The sequence below is a fragment of the Pimephales promelas genome, chromosome 8, assembly GCF_988280905.1.
Source record: "Pimephales promelas chromosome 8, fPimPro1.hap1.1, whole genome shotgun sequence".
NCBI classification, from domain to species: domain Eukaryota; kingdom Metazoa; phylum Chordata; class Actinopteri; order Cypriniformes; family Leuciscidae; genus Pimephales; species Pimephales promelas.
The window spans coordinates 20020986-20037697 of record NC_142776.1 but is presented as its reverse complement, the minus strand read 5'-3'; the positions used below and the strand labels follow the sequence as shown (position 1 = coordinate 20037697).

The following is a 16712-nucleotide window of genomic DNA, read 5'->3' as shown; positions in this document are numbered from 1 at the left end:
GTCACCCCAAAGCCATGCTCAGCTGTATCTGTGGTATCCAAATTGAGCTGTAAATTTTGAGAGCATCTGACACCCGTGCCCCAGGCTTACATCAGAATACTAACAAGAGGACGACGACATTTCCGTCTCCGTAATTCGAGTCGCACCGTATATCAGGTCAAGCCAGAACACCGTCCGCCAGAACACAGCAGAGCGTGGGACAATCCAGACATAACACTCTTTAAGTATCCTAGCCACACCACAGAGAATAATGAATGAACCTATTTAGACTGGATTTACTGCCACTTTAAAACCTGATTGCAGTGAATTCAGAATAATTCATAAGACTTTTGGTGCCATTTATCATGTTGCCTAGGCTGTTTCGATCTGAATGGATGCTTTATTTGTAGTTTATCAAATAAACTCCTCCTTATCTGCCAGTGTAATATGCAATATCAATGCATATGTATCAGGTCTGCCTTTAATTAAGGGGCATGTTACCAGAGTGGCAAAATGTAATCTTCACTTCACCACAAAGCCTGGAACCATGTGAGAGAACAAGAAGAAAGGAATGTTACAAAACTCAAATTTACAAATATCCTGTAGCTCAACTTCCAAGAAACACAACTGATTGGAAATTGTTGTCTAATAATGTCTGATATTATGTGTTTGGAAGATGTTTTTATTCAGAGTAGACTAAACTTTATTTTTTAATAATTTGTTTTAATAATAATTCCAAACCAAAAAAAGTTTCATTCATCAAGGACGAATGAAATTGAAGAAAATGTGACAGTAATAAAAAATAAAAATTAAAAATGTAAAAAAAAAAAATTAATAATTTTTTAATAATAATTCCAAACCAAAAAAAGTTTCATTCATCAAGGACGAATGAAATTGAAGAAAATGTGACAGTAATAAAATATATATATATATTATCATTATACAAATAAATGCTGTACTAATAAAATAAGAAATATTTTGTATGATTTGATTTATTTATTTAAGCATTAAATCAGCATATTAGAATGATTTTTGAATGATCATGTGATACTGAGGACTAATGGCTGCTGGAAATTTAACTTTGCCATCAGGAAATATATCACAAAACCTGTTTCAGGGTTCTCAAAAACACAGATGGGCTGAACAAAAAGGAAGAGTAATGGGGCCATGGACTACCAGTCTCCACCCAAAAACCAAAGCTGTGGCTTCTAGACATGGTTTAGTCAATGCCCTCTCTTAGCACATGTGAATGCCTACCAATTACAGTACATGGTCTACATTTCAACAAGCAGGGAGTTTATTTGCAGAGCCCTACACAGCTGTGACCATGAACCTCGGTTTTTATGACTGAACTAATTTTGTGGTTTGTGCTATTTTGTATTTTTAGAAGACATCAGTTTGTTCAAAACATACAGAGAAGAACAAGTGCCAAAACACAAAAAGCGCACAGACCATCAACTGGATATCTTATTGTAATAATGATGTCAGAACATGTTTGTTAGATGGATACTTCTATAAAGGCAGTCTGTAAGTCTGTATAGATGTGTTATATATATATATATATATATATATATATATATAACACACACACACACACATATATATATATATATATATATATATATATATATATGAAGAGTTCAGAGGCAAAAGCTTTTAAGTGCCATTTGAAATTTTCTTCTAAAATGATCATTTTTATCAAGCTTGTATAGTTAAGTTCAATTTCACTTAAATGGCAATGAAGATTACCTATTAATATACTCGTATAACTGACCAGTAAATAAGGCTCTTTCTCAAACCCTGCGAAGTTTTATTATTACTGTTGTTAAAGGGATAGTTCACTTTGAAATTAATTTTTGATATGTTTTAGCTTACCTCAAGGGCATCCAATATGTAGGTGTCTTTGTTTCCACAATATTTCCAATTTTGACATTTTTCGGTCAAACCGGTGTTGTCTGTCAGTCATATAATGCAGTTTTAGGGGGTGCACCTCAAAGAGCATGCACAGAGAAGTCAAAATTAAACATGATTTAATGACTCATAAATGTAAGTACACATTGATGGCCTAAGACACGAAATGAGCGGTTTGTGTGAGAAAACGGACAGTATTTACGGTTCAGTTTGGTTCAGTTGGACGTCTGATTCAGATCAGTTCGACGGCTGTTAACAAGAGGTAAAAACTATGTAAATACTGTTCGTTTTCTCACACAAACCGCTCGTTTCGTGTCTTAGGCCATCAGTGTGTACTTACATTTACAAGTCATTAAATCATGTTTAATTTTGACTTCTCTGTGCATGCATGCTCTTTGAGGTGGACCCCCTAAAACTGCATTATAGGACTGACAGACAACACCGGTTTGACCAAAAAATGTTAAAATTGAAAATGCTGTGGAAACAAAGACACCTACATCTTGGATGCCCTTGAGGTAAGCTAAAACATATCAAAAATTTATTTCAAAGTGAACTATCCCTTTCATATTATTCGAGTTGCACATGTGTAATGACAGTGCATGAGGACCGGGAGTGCCACAATGCATCTGCATCAGCAACAATGTAGTGACAGACACTAGCTGAACACATACATTCACATAACTCATACACACATAAACACAAACATAGACACACACACTTCAGGTCCCTGCCTCTGAACAGTCAGGTATAGTTACATCTATAAAGGGCACATACTCCTGCTGAGAGAGAATTAAGAGGAGAGGAATGAAACTTGAACTTGTGCACACTGTTAGTGTGGGACAGACAGGATAAAATAAGAAGACATTATTGCTGTTTTAAAATATAAAATGTACTTCTGAAATGACACAAAATTATATATTGTACTATATCATGTAGTGTCATATATACTGTATATATATATATATATATATATATATGATCCTTTCAACCCGATCTCACGATCAAGTCGTACGAATTCGACGAATTATTAAAAAGTGGCTAATTCGTAACAATTCATACGACCTCACTCGTACGAATTAATACGATTTTGCTAAATCGTACATATTTTACGAACTGGCCAATTCGTATGAATTCGTACGAATGACCTACCCCTTACCCCGCCCCTAAACCTAACCATCACGTGGGTTTAGACAAATCGTACGAATTAGTACGAGTGAGGTCGTACGAATTAGTACGAATTAGCCACTTTTTAATCATGCGTCGAATTCGTACGAATTGGTCGTGAGATAGTGTTGGATCCTTTCACTACTATTCGTACAAACTCAAATGTTGACTTGAGGAGCATCCTTTGAGTTTTACCATCTGCTAGTGCAGATTTCTAGACAGATCAAGAGGTCACCAACAGCATTTAGTAAAAGTGCTTTGCTTGTGAAGGCCTCGTCTTCCTCTCACCATCATGCCTACACCACCCTTTCATCTGCAGTTGTCAAAACACGCAGGGCAATAATGGCTGCGATGAACTGCTTTTCAGTAAACATTAGCAGCAGCTCAGAGTGCAGGACATGCCTGAACTGTCTGTTAAAACTGAGAGAAGGCCCCGCCGAACACCTGTGTGTTCGTGAGTGTGTGTTTTCATTTGTCTACGTGACTGAGAGGTGGGAGGTGATGACATGGTGGAATGGACCGGAGGGCAGCACACACAAAGACACACACACACACACACACACACACACACACACACACACATAAACTCATATGGCCACTAGAAATTCCAGTCACAGTCATGTTACAAAATCACTCTGAGGTCGCGGAAACAAAGAATAGCCCTTGGGGTCTGTGTGTGTGTGTGTGTGTGTGTGTGTGTGTGTTTCAATGGTTCTCTCAACCAAACCCACCAAAATCCTGCCTGCAATTAAAAAGTGCACCGTTCTGGCACCACAACTAATTTTCCCTCGGTTTCTACAGATACAAACCAGTAGGGCAATTGTTATTAGTTCTCCATCGGTTTCTATTTGAATGCCTGAGAGCCAATTAAGGCTGCGACTGATTGAATCCGCCTCAGGACCTTCCCATGCAGGAACCCAAATGAGTTCAGCCTGAGGTGGGGAGGAGTGGAGAGATTGAGGAAGAGGGGCACAGAGGTTAAATAAGAGGAGTTATACTAGCAAATCCCAAGCACACTGCAGTCAGGAACAATGGTTGGCTGCGGTGCTGATGCAAAGTAAATCAACTATGCCAACTTATTCACTCAGTCCAGTACCTTCGTTAGGCTCAAATTCCACCAGCAACCTCATGACCTTCTCCAGTCAGACTGCATCATACCGATGGAAGGTATTAGCGATACAAATTACATCAGACTGCTTAATTAGCCAGTGCACTTACATGAAAAGAAATTACATTCTTTTGGTTTGTTCTTGCACTTTAGTTCCCTTTTGATTTCACAACCATGTAGGAATCAAACAAGATGGCTGTTTTATAGCTACTCTTTATGTTTTCAAAGGTAACCATCTCAATTATACCACCTCTTTTGTCGCTGAATTCAATGGCAGCATCACATGTAGAGAAGACAATAACGCACTGCGACAATTATACATTTCATTAATTGCCACAAAATATCGATAAAAATATATTTAAACAAACAAATATTAACTATTTTCCAAAACAATGGGTTTTAGATTTGTTTATTGAAATAAACGATGCTTCTCTTCATCAAGGATGCATTAACTTCATAAAAAAGTATAGTTAATACATTCATAATTGTATGAAAGTTTTTTTTCTCAAATAAATGCTGTTAATAAATGCTGAATAAATTACATTTTAAAATTTATTCAGAAAAAAAATTTTTATTGTAATATTTAACAAAATTTTTTTTTATTGGTGAATAAATAAATGCCAGAGATAGAGATACTTTTGCATAAAGAACAGCACACAAACTTTTGAACTGTAGTGTATTTGAGTGTGCTCAGTTCACTAAACTGAGTTCACTAAATATTATAACATAGCTAATAAAACAAAACAAAACAAAACAAAAAACAGACTTGCTAAGAATGTCTGAAGTTCAGCACATGACATATTCTCTCATCAGTCATCATATTGGAAGAGAAGTGTATGGACATATTGGACAGAATCATTGTACAAAACATCACACACTGCTTTTAGCTAAATGACAAGGCAAGCAGCTACTGGTCTCATCCACATCACAGGATAAGCTGCTTTTCATCTGAATTGAAGTAATGATTAGCTTTTTTTTTTCCCCGCAAAGTGGTGGAGACGAGAGAAAAGCTTCCTCACTTTTAAGGAGACACTTGAGAGACAGAGGGAGGGAAAAGTTTTTAAGGGTGTCAGTGGATAAGAACTAGAGGAATTAACCCTAAAGATAGTTTTAGACGAAGACCTGGAGATTTGTGCCTTGAGTTGAAGAGGATAAGTTTAGGTGCCAACCTCGTAGGTATTCAACCTATTCAAAAACAGCTGCCAAGATGATTAAGACACAGTCCTGAGGAACATCAAAAGCGTGAGTATCAAGCTGACAGTGAATATTATAAAGTTGCTAAGGCGATAATCAAACAGCTGACACTTGATCAGTGAATTCATTATCATTTGGTATATAAAACAATACAATGACACTAGAAAACGCTTTCTTAATCTGGGGCACGTTCAAGTTCAAAACGGTGCGCAACATTTTGCCACGGTTTCCGGGTTGAACGTCATGTTTCCTGGAAACGATGTGCACGCGGTATTAAAGTGAACACGCACAATGGGTTTAAGGAAAGTAATTTACAAACGTGTTCAATGCAGCTCGGTAGCTTATACGCAACAACTGGATATTAGAAGATATGTTTGTCATAAGTTGTATTGTAAAAATATAGGATATCAACATGTAGTTGTTTATATGTTTAGCTTTGTTGCAAGTGTATGACATTTGGTATAGAAATAAACAATGGTAATTAATTACTTTTCCTAAAAATGAGAAAGAAAATATGGTATTAAAACTGTATGAAATACAAATAAAGTCAGTATATGAGGCTAAATAGATTGTGTCTTAGTCTGAATTAGGTGTGTAAGATGTGTGCTTCACTCGATTGAGATATTCTCTTGTGTTCTGGGCAGCAAGTGCAGTAACTGTAACATCGGACATAATTAAACACATATTTATACCCACTTCATCGGCTTCAAAAAATTATTCACAAAGAACACAAAGAATGGCCTTTTTAGCTGCCATAGTTGCAACTCTTGCATCATCAGAACAGGTCGTTCAACGCACCACCGTTTCTGTTTAAAAAACGTCGTGCAACGTTTTGTCGTGGCTGAACGCAGCCCAGTATTTGTCAGTAATCAATCAATCAATCAATCAATTAAACCTAAACGTCATTAAAAAAAATGGTTGCTTGTGAAATTAAGGCTGGTCTTCAGAGAATATATTTTGAGCAAATGATATATAATTTTTAAGCATAAATGTAGAAGTAAACCGTATATATATATATCTAAAAAAAAAAAATAACAAAAAAAAGGTGACTTTCTCAAGGCTTCAACTTTATTTCTCACAATTGTGACTTTATATCTCAAAATATGACTGTCCCATGTAATTTCAATTACCGTTCAAGTTTTAAATAACAATTAAATGCATTTTTATTTCAAATTAAAGTGTGCAATTTGAAGACTTTTTACAAATTTGTACTGCAAAACAAGACAAAAACGCCTTTTCTTCCTGCTGTAAATACATGAAGATAAACTTACAAAAGACATAAAAATCAGCCACTGCTGTCTGTCTAAAAACCCAAGAATCAAAATGTTTTCACCAGTCTGGCCAAAATACAAGTCTATGACAGCTATGGAGAAGTGTTTCCCCTCCTCCTCGAGTGGACTCCAATCAATGGGAGCAGAGACTGCTTCAGTAGCCCCTGCCCTCCTTTCTCTTATAATTACACCCCTCTGGATTCACTGAGTACCAGCAAGCCCAGTGCTATTTGCGGTAATTAGTCCAGAATGTAAGCTGTCAACATGCAAACCAACCCAAACCTACCACTCTTCTTCCTGCCAACTCCCTCCTCCCTTCAACACAACAACACACACCTTATACCTTAGCTGTTGGAGAACATTAACTTTCTTTCCTCCTCCTTTCTCTCTCTCTCAGTGCCTCTCCTTCGGCTACTCATGTCAAATCTAGGTCTCTCCGAACAAAATCTTAATAATTAACTGGCAAATTTTAACATGATTGCTTGTGACACACCTACTCTGGTAATTATTGCTTTGAGGCCATTTGCTAATGAAATTAATGCATTCGTTGCCCTAACAAATTAGCATAACTCATGCAAATGGCCCACATTTTAGACCCACTTGCTAAGATGGAAAAGGACAAGGGGGGAAAAATATAAGAAAAAAGCAGTGTCAACAAAATGCAGTGAAATTAAATTGCACATGCATGCAATGAAGAAATTACATTAGCGGAATTGCAAGCGGTTATTTTTTCTGTAGCCATAATGGCTAAAAGCTCTTCATTTTAACCACCGGTGAGCACAGTAATGCAATGCTTTAAGATAGCGGCTTATGAGCATATGATTATCATTATCATCATTACAGTCATTGCTGATCTACATGCGCATCTTTCCGAGAGCAAATATTAAATGACCGCCATAATACAGACATTAAAAGGTTATTAGACTGATGCATTAAGTGATCTGAGAGCGGGCGCCGCAGAAACTCCATCAGTGAGTGAGAAGGAAGCTGTCTCCTCTGCACAGACACTGTCTGTCACAGAGCTACTGTATATGTCAGCCCACCATGATTTTTAACACACTGACTGGCGTTATTAATAATTGATGACATTACCCCAAACTGGACACAAAATGAGGGATGTATTTTGGAGTGTATTTTTTGTGTGTTTTGGTATGTGGGTCAGATTTGTTCCTGCATTGTAGCAACCTGATGTCCCCCAAATATAGTAACAATTAAATATCACATGGGTTTTGATGTGGGGGAAAAAAAGTCAAGTCAAGTTCCCTTTATTTTTATAGTGCTTTAAATAATACAGATTGTCTCAATGCAGCTTTGAAAATTATAATTCAATGATGCAAACTGTTCAATTTGGCTATAAAAAAATTATCCATCTGATCGCCCCGGATTTCCGATTCCGAGCAGGTCCATTTTGTTGCCAGTGGGACACAGGCAATAACGCCAGTCTCACTCTTTTCTCAGTCGGCGAAGTGACCCACACCTGCCTTATTTCACTCACTCGTCTCATTCGCTCTGGTTAAACAGTGCTTTATACGCATAATTTGACTTAACTCCTGTAGGTTTCGTGCTCACACCAAAAGTGTGCGCACCACTGATCTATTTAAGTGGAGCGCACAAGTCGCCTCTCACAGTCTCAAGCAGCTTGAGTAGCAAGTATCAAAATGAGTGGCTTACTGCACTTAAACAGTCAAATACACACAAAATGATTGTCAAAATGCCCATCTTGACACGTATTCAGTTAGACACAGTCAGTTTTGGATCCTTATTGGTTGAGAAAGATAACGTTGTTGTGTAAAAGTATGTGGTGCAGGTATGACGTCATTTATAGGCCAACCGAAAAACCCTATTTGTTTTTTCCAGCGCAGTCTCATCCCAAGACGTCATATAACTGACGTCTTTTGACCATACGTCAATTTCCACCTTTTTAGGGCCCCCTTAAATGTCGGTAGATGACGTTATCGGATCCTAACTCTACCCCAGACCTAAACCTAACCCTAAACCTACCCCGTCAGCTAACTGACATTAAAGGTAAAGCGTCAGTTGTATGACGGCCCGGGATCGTCATCTACGACATTTAAGGGGGCCCTAAAAAGGCGGATATTGACGTATGGTCAAAAGACGTCCCAAGACGTCAGTTATATGTCTTTTTGGGATGACACTGTGTTATTTTTTCCCGTTATCGCAATTATCGCAAAAAAAAAAAAAAAAAAAAAAAACAAGGTCTGTGATCAAAAAAAGTTTGATACTTGCATGGTTTGCCCATCAAAATAATTTTCACTGATGGATGGACACACATTTTATAAATTTTGAAGCGTAAATGCAGTCGCCAGAGGTAAAAAGCTAGAGGTAGGCTACAAACGGACTTCTCCACGGACCGACAAATTCAACATCACAATCACTAAGCTTCCGACAACTCTTTCAGTTTTTATCTAAAAAAACAAAAACATTTTGAGTTATAATAGTTTGTAAGACCACAATGATAAGCATAACGATGCTGTAAAAGTGTACTGAGCTGTTATGCGTCATGGCGTCGACTGCCTCTGCCTAGCAACCGCCTCTTTCACGACACGTACAGTAACAGCTTTAAAAAAAGGGTAATACTGATGTACTTTATGTCATAGAATAAAACTTGAAAGTGTCTTGAGCTTGTGTTCAGCAGCCATCTAAACAAAAACACAATGAAACCCGAAGTGTTAAAATGCTAACTTGTTTCTGCCTTTTGGCCAACAAAGTGACATCATACCTGCTCTACTTGATCCGTGCATAAACTCTTAAAGTCACAGCAGTCTAATATTCCTGCTGTTGTCAGTCATGTTAATAAAAGAACAAAAGACAAAGAAAATCACTCTCTGTTCTAGACTGAAAACTTTGTAACTAATTTGAAGCATCAATCTGTATTTAATTTTACACAATGATGACTATCCAGTGTTATTTTACATTTGATTACTTTTATTTACGTAGCATTTCTAACCTGAATATACTGAAAAATGTAAAGCCATGTTTATTTAATATCTCTTTATTCTATTGCATTTGTTTGTGCTGTCTTTTTACTTGTTTTTTTTATGAAAATAAATTTTTTCATTGAAAAAAAAAGTATAATTTTCTTTATGCTGTCTAGTTCTTTGAAATAAAATCTGAATAGTCAAAACTCGATATCGGCTGGTCACTCTTACAAAAAAATCAGGAATTGGAATTGGCCAAGAAAATTACAATCAGTACATCTCTATTTTTAACCCATTATCATGTAGTTCCAAACTCATATCACTTTCTTTCTTTTGGCGGAATACCATACCGTTTTTGTCCATATTATGAAAGTCAATGGGACCCAACATTTTTAAGCTACAAAATGAACATAAAGGTAGTATGAAATTCCCAAATCAAATATGTATCAATGCAAAATGCAAACATACACAGACTACATCAAATATGATGAAATAAATAAATAAATAAATACTTTAGGTCATATGACATGCAAGAACAAGTCAAGTTTGACATGATTTATAGAATATCTGATGAAGTGTTTGTCTGCATGCATTCAGGAATTTGTGATTTGATTTTAAAGTGAACAAATTATAACATTTTGATCAATTTATCATAATCATATGGATTAATTTTTTGCAACTTTTATATCATTTTTGGAACTTGAAAGTTTTGGGTCCCATGACTTTTTTTTTTTTCAAAACAAATTACTTTCTGTTCCACATGAAAACAAACATCGAATCATTGAGTTTGGGACAACATGAGGAAAAATAAATGATGCCAGATTTGTATTTATTTGTTTATTTTAGGCTGAACCATTCCTTTAGTAAAACTCTAAAAATGCAGAAAGGTTTATATGAGGTGCAATTTAATTCAAAGGAAAGTCTCCGCTATAGAACGTTTTGCATGAGTATGTTCAACTTTCACACACCATTAAACAACAGCTACTGTGTACACGGATACATTTGACAAATTCATAAGAGCATGTTGGTAAGGTGTGTTGTTGCATGGCAGGTGAGGAATCGTAGGGATAAGTTGCAGTTTAACAGGATTTTAAATGGGCTAGCATGGATTGGTGGGCTGGAGCTGTGTTCACTCAAGAGAGACAGAAGCGCTGCTACACTTCCCTCTAAATTGTTTTGCTCAGCGTCCTCAGCTTCCCTCTGTTGCCCCGAGGCTCACTGTGGTAACAAAAGCTGAAAATGACTCCCATTTAAACGGTATTGGGTTGCATTACCATGGTCAGGTGGGAGAGTCTGGAAGCCATTATGGAGGTTGGCAGAGGCCACTTGGTGCTGCAAGGCGCAAAACTAGACAAAAATAAGAAAAGGCCAGGGAGAAACCTTGAGTCACTGAATGATCACACACATATGATCACTCAGGCTACATGTATAGCCAGGAATCTACATTTACGCCGGTTCTGGGAAATGGGATCAAATATTTGGATGGATTACGTTGTCCTATTGGGTCCGATTAAAAAGCACCAAAAATGTAACTTTTTAATGCACTCATCCTTTAATGCTGCAGAATCACAAACTGAATAAAGAGGTTTAACAGTAAAATATTGATAATCAGATGATGCCCTCAATACTAAAACTTGGCAGTTGATGTATCCTGAGAGGGAATATGGGAATTATCAATTTTAATATATGTTATACAGTTCAGTGAGACAGTGACTTTTTATTAAATGATATTGATTTAAAATGAACATCACTGATTCTAGATACATTTTTACCTGCCTTGATGATCCAATATGAAATTAATAAAATATGCTGTTAACAGAAATGTAGTATTTTGTTTTTTCTTCTATTTTTTTTCCTCACAATTATGACATTAAATGACATCTCTCTCTTACTAAAACATGTTATCTAAACATATAACTTTTTATCAAATGTATAATGAACATTAGTAAGTTATTATTTTTTTAAGTGTTTAGATGCAAAAGCCTCTAAGTGCCATTTGAAATTTTCTTCTAGAATGATCATTTTTATCAAGCTTGTATATTTAAGTTCAGTGATTTCACTTAAATGGCAATGATAATTACCTATTAATTATTATTTAAGTGAAATAACTGAACTTAAATATACAAGTTTGATAAAAATCATCATTAAAGAAGAAAATTTCAAATGGCATTTAGAGGCTTTTGCATCTGAACTCTTCATTTGTTTAATTAACACAATTAATATTTGTTTAATTAACACATTCTGCCCTGGCACAATGAAAAGTTTAATTACATTTAAACTAAATTATTTTTCATAAATGTCTCCCTATTGTTTTTTTGTTTTTGTTTTTTTTTTTGTTTTTTACCACACTCCCAGAAAAAAAAAAAAAAAAAAAAAACATAAAGAGAAGGTCCACTTTTCATAAAGTGTGCTAAGCGTTGGTTGCTTAGCTGTGGAAAAAAACACCACCAAAAACAGCCTAAAAAGCACTTTAAAAGGAAAAGATTTGATATGAAGACCATGGTTTAAAATGCTAGAAATACTGAAAAATCCAAGAGACTGGAGTGAAAACGAGAAAATAGAAGACTGTTCCACACAAGAAAAGACAAATCAGACTGTTTATTCTCCGCACAGCCATATCATATGTAAAGATATATGTACACAGCAAACACCTAAACGCAGTAGGGTGGTTGAACCGCACGTCTAAGCGGAGAACTGACCCTCTGTGTGATGCCACATCAACATCCACCATTTCACACAAATGAGCTCCTGCCGCGCCGGGCAAGATGGCCACACGGAATTAGCATTGGGAACACATCGGGGAGAAAGCGTGCTAAATTTGAGCTCGCAGACTGAATATGGATTTGGATATTATGTTGTCCGTCTCCCATGCCAAATATTATGACCGTTTATTTTTCCCACAGTGGGTGTCTTGGCATATTATTAATGTAATAAAAACAGGCTTTTATATTCATCGACCAAACCAATGACATGGGGAGAGAGAGAGTGAGCAAGAGAGAGAGTGAGAGAGAGCAAGAGAGAGAGAGAGAGAGAGAGAGAGAGAGAGAGAGAGATGATTGCTCATTAGTAGTATTTGTGTTCTGGATCCTTTGGGCTTCTATCTGTTCCAGGAGCTGATGTTCTTCTAATGAGTTAAATACTATCTGCTGCAAGAGGGCATCAACCTATTACACATGCACACACACTTACACAATCATAGACATACACTAGAGATTTAGGAGTTTATAGAGTTTGTTCTCTGTCAGAACTGCTTTTCTGTAATAAGGTATGAAACCCGGCAATTTCAATATCGCCATACAAATAGAAAACACATCTGCATTTTAGGCTAGCCATAACATGAGTTATGGAACATGAAAAAGACCACTGTAAGCAAGGGTGAGCTGCAAAAATGATGTTTCCTTCATTTTAAACTTACAAAGTTGGATATGGAAGAGAAACTGACAATATTAATAACCAAAGCTACTACTAAAACTATTAAAATTGTTTTAGTTTTTAATCACTGAAATTAAGGACGGAAAACTTAAGTGTTCCCAATTAACTGAAATAAAATAAATTAAAATATTAAAATTGCTAAAACTTAAACAGAAATAAATATAAATTGCAGCTAAATAGAAATATTTATTAAAATTGGCCAAAGCACATAAGATAATTACTAAAGTTAAAACAAAAACTAACATTGTAAATATAAAAGTTAATCCAAAATATGAATAAATACTATAATAGTATAACATAATACTAAAACAACAAACACACACATACCTCAGCATTGCAAATGCTACACCTCAGCCTCTCCTTTCGTCCCAGACCCTAAATGCAAAATATTAAAAAAAAAATGTTTATTAAATTAAAATCACTGCACTTTATTACATTTCAGTATTCATATACATTTAAACATTAAACAAATGTTTTCATCCAACGCTGATTGACAAATTAGTTTACCATATAATTTATTTACGATTTGCCCTGGAATTGGATGCCAAGTGTATTTCATTGGTTTTGCACTGCAACATAATGACAACAAAGCTGAATCTAATCTAATTTACCAAAACCAAATAGTACAAATATTTTGCCACTCTATAAAGTTTAAAAATATTTCAGAAAAGAATAAAGGATGAGCTTGTGCATAGATGCTATATCAAATTACTTATGTTTATCTAAACTGATGGAATTAGCTCGATTTAGTTTATATTAAACATGATTTCTAAATAAAGGAATAGTTCACCCAAAAAATAAAATTCTGTCATCATTTACTCATTTCATCATTCCAAACCCGTACGACTAAATGCAGAACACAGAAGAAAATATTTTGAAGAAGTTTAGGTTTTCATTGACTTCCATTGTATGGACAAAATATATACATCTTTTCACGTTAAATGATGACAGAATGAAAATTTTTGGGAGGTCTATCAATCCCTTTAATTTTTCTGATTGTTTTTTTTTTTTTTTTAAATACATCCCAGGTTCTTTTTTTAGATTACCAAAGAAATTTTTTTACAGTGAGTAAATATAGATTTCATAATCTTTTACTGACAGTTAAAGATGAGCACTAAATGGAACAACAGATGAACGGCCACTTTTCATTATCAACATGTTATGTACCATGCATTTGATATAGCTCAGCTATTCCACATCTGATAATTAAGAGGTTGCTTGGTTGATAAAATGGGATACAACTAGAATTAATTATCTAAATAATTAAGGAGCCCATTGTACAAATATTACACATTAGCAATTAGCCTATTTTATCCCAATGGATGCTGGTCTCCATAATGGAAAGATGTAGAGTGGTGGAACACAGTTGCTAAATCCAGAGCTTATATGCATGACATGTGGGAGCTCATTTTGATAGATGTTAATGGCATATAATTATAGAACAGTGCTATTAAGCGATGTGATTTTACAAGAGGCCTGGTGCCCCTGGCGCTATGGCCTGATTGCTAAGAGTGTTTGGCTAATGAATGGAAATGCATGTCTGTTTGCAATGATGGGAATTATCAAACCATGAGAGAGGGAGGGAGAGCGAGAGAGAAATGGTATCTAAACTCAACCACTTAAAATGACTTTCACACACACAGAACCCACTTAACTGCACTCATATGTCACACGCAGACACCAAGAAACAGGCAAGTCCTTAAACAGCGTTGTTAAACATCAACCTTATTGAAGTAGACAATAAATCAGATAAAAATCTGCAACATCCATTTATGTAACAATTTTTTCTAATAATGTCTCATAAATCTTTCTGCATTCATCTCAAAATAATGTATTTAAAAAATAACAGTGTATTTAATACTTGATTTTCATATTTAAATATTCTATTTTGACATTGCTTGAACATTGCCTAATGTTTCTTTTTTTTTTTTTTTTTGATAAGGCCTCTCAATTATCAAGATGATCAAAACTTTGCTGAAAAAACTGTTGTACACAATCTACTAGCTGCTGTTTAATACCTTTTTAGCCTTTTAATATCATTCTAAAAGTATCCACCTTCAGGTCGTGGTGTTTTTTTTTTCTGTGAAATTGATTTAAGTAAGAATAACTTTTTCTATTGTTAAGAATAACTTTTTATATTGTTAATATTTCAAGATAAACACTTGCTGGACTGAAGCAAGTTAGGCTTACTTGACTATCATGTTTTAAAATGTGTGTATGAAATATGATACATAGGCTTTTGAAGAACGTTTATATCATTATATTGCATAGCACTACAGAGATTTAAACAATAAAACTAAGCAACTAAGTATCTTACTATGACTAAGTAGTCTGCTGTTAAAGATCACATTGATAGACATTACAATCTATCAGAATTGCATTTTACTTTTTGCCCATATAAATAACATCTGCACCACATTCTTTCTTTTTTTTCTTCTTCAGTGCAAGATCTATTATCCCTAAATTATATGATCCATAAAAGCCTGATGTAATCATTTATGATCCTCGACAAAAACACATTTGCAAACTATTTTTTTTTAAATATACTTTGTTTAAACCTGCACTGCATGCGAACGGTATAAATGCAGCTAGTTTTTAGTATTTTAAAGACCCTCTGCACACCATAATGATATCAATTTTCTCTTGTCATTTACTCCACAACTCTGAGGGTTATTTCACATGGATTAGATTACATATTTGGAAAGCGTATTATTTTTTCATGCAAAATCATTTCCATTAACTGCAATAGACTGAAACCAGATGGCAGACTTTCAAAAAAAAAAAAAAAAAAAAAAAATGGAAAACATATTTATGTGGGTATATGAGGCAAGTAATTGCGGTGGTTTTGACATGAGCCCTGTGCGGCGCAGTAATAGATGACATTGTCCTTGATCTGGGGTATCTCAATAGCAACTTTCTTTCTCTCTCTTTCTCGTGGGGAAAGCTCTCTGAGTAATGACGGGTCGTGGTTCTGGTGCGGGGCGGGTCTTACGCGGTCGTTCCGATTCCTCATACGCCCTTGTACACACCACTGTGGGCCTCATCTTACCAGGAATGCCCTCTGCCTAATGAGGGTCAAAGGTCAGCAAGTGGTGTGCCTTGAGGGGGCAGGATCTCCCAGGCACACTCAGTCACTGACTCTGGCCCTATATTTAAATCAAGCCTCGGGCTCCCTGCTTCCACTCTCAGGCCATTCTCTTAACTAGTTCCCGCTCGCTAATTAGTTTTTGTGCCATGTTATTTGTCTCTCTGAGCTTGCACAGAGGAAGAGGGCAGTGTTAAAGATTGCTGGCCTGAAAAGCTTCTTCTCTGCCTTGTCACGGACAATAAGTCCAACTACATTGTTATGAGCCAGACCGTATTTGAAGTATATATTAGCCAGGAAGAGAAAATGAATTATGAGCGTTTTGTTTCCTTCGGCTGGTTATTGGCCACTGCAGTTGCACTGTAACCGCTCTTCCTGAAATTAGATAAGGACCTGGAATTTGCCTTTGTTCTCTTTTCTTTCTCTTTTTTACCTAAGCTGCTTTTAAGAGTAGTATCGTTCCCAGCCGCCAAGCGTAAAGCAATCACGAGTCAAACGGTTATTGGATTACATTTTCTGGCTTCATAAAATGTGGTTAAGAGGCACTTTAGGCGTATATGCCTGACCTTCTTTCAGGGAGATGGCAATCAGACAAGAAGTGACAGGTCGATCGCTGATTTCAGCTCCAC

General features: G+C 35.8%; 1 protein-coding gene and 1 long non-coding RNA gene across 3 annotated transcripts in view; one reads left to right on the top strand and one right to left on the bottom strand.

Moving 5' to 3' along the window:
* The window catches only part of LOC148977715 (uncharacterized), a 97851-nt gene that overhangs the window by 47567 nt on the left and 33572 nt on the right, over positions 1-16712 (top strand). The gene's annotated exons all lie outside the window — the stretch shown is intronic.
* LOC148977716 (uncharacterized) overlaps positions 1-16712 on the bottom strand; it is a 143101-nt gene that overhangs the window by 92944 nt on the left and 33445 nt on the right. The window contains exon 3 of the mRNA XM_089134126.1: positions 13326-13373. Coding sequence (XP_088990252.1) covers positions 13326-13373 — 48 coding nt within the window. The remainder of the gene's footprint in view (positions 1-13325; positions 13374-16712) is intronic.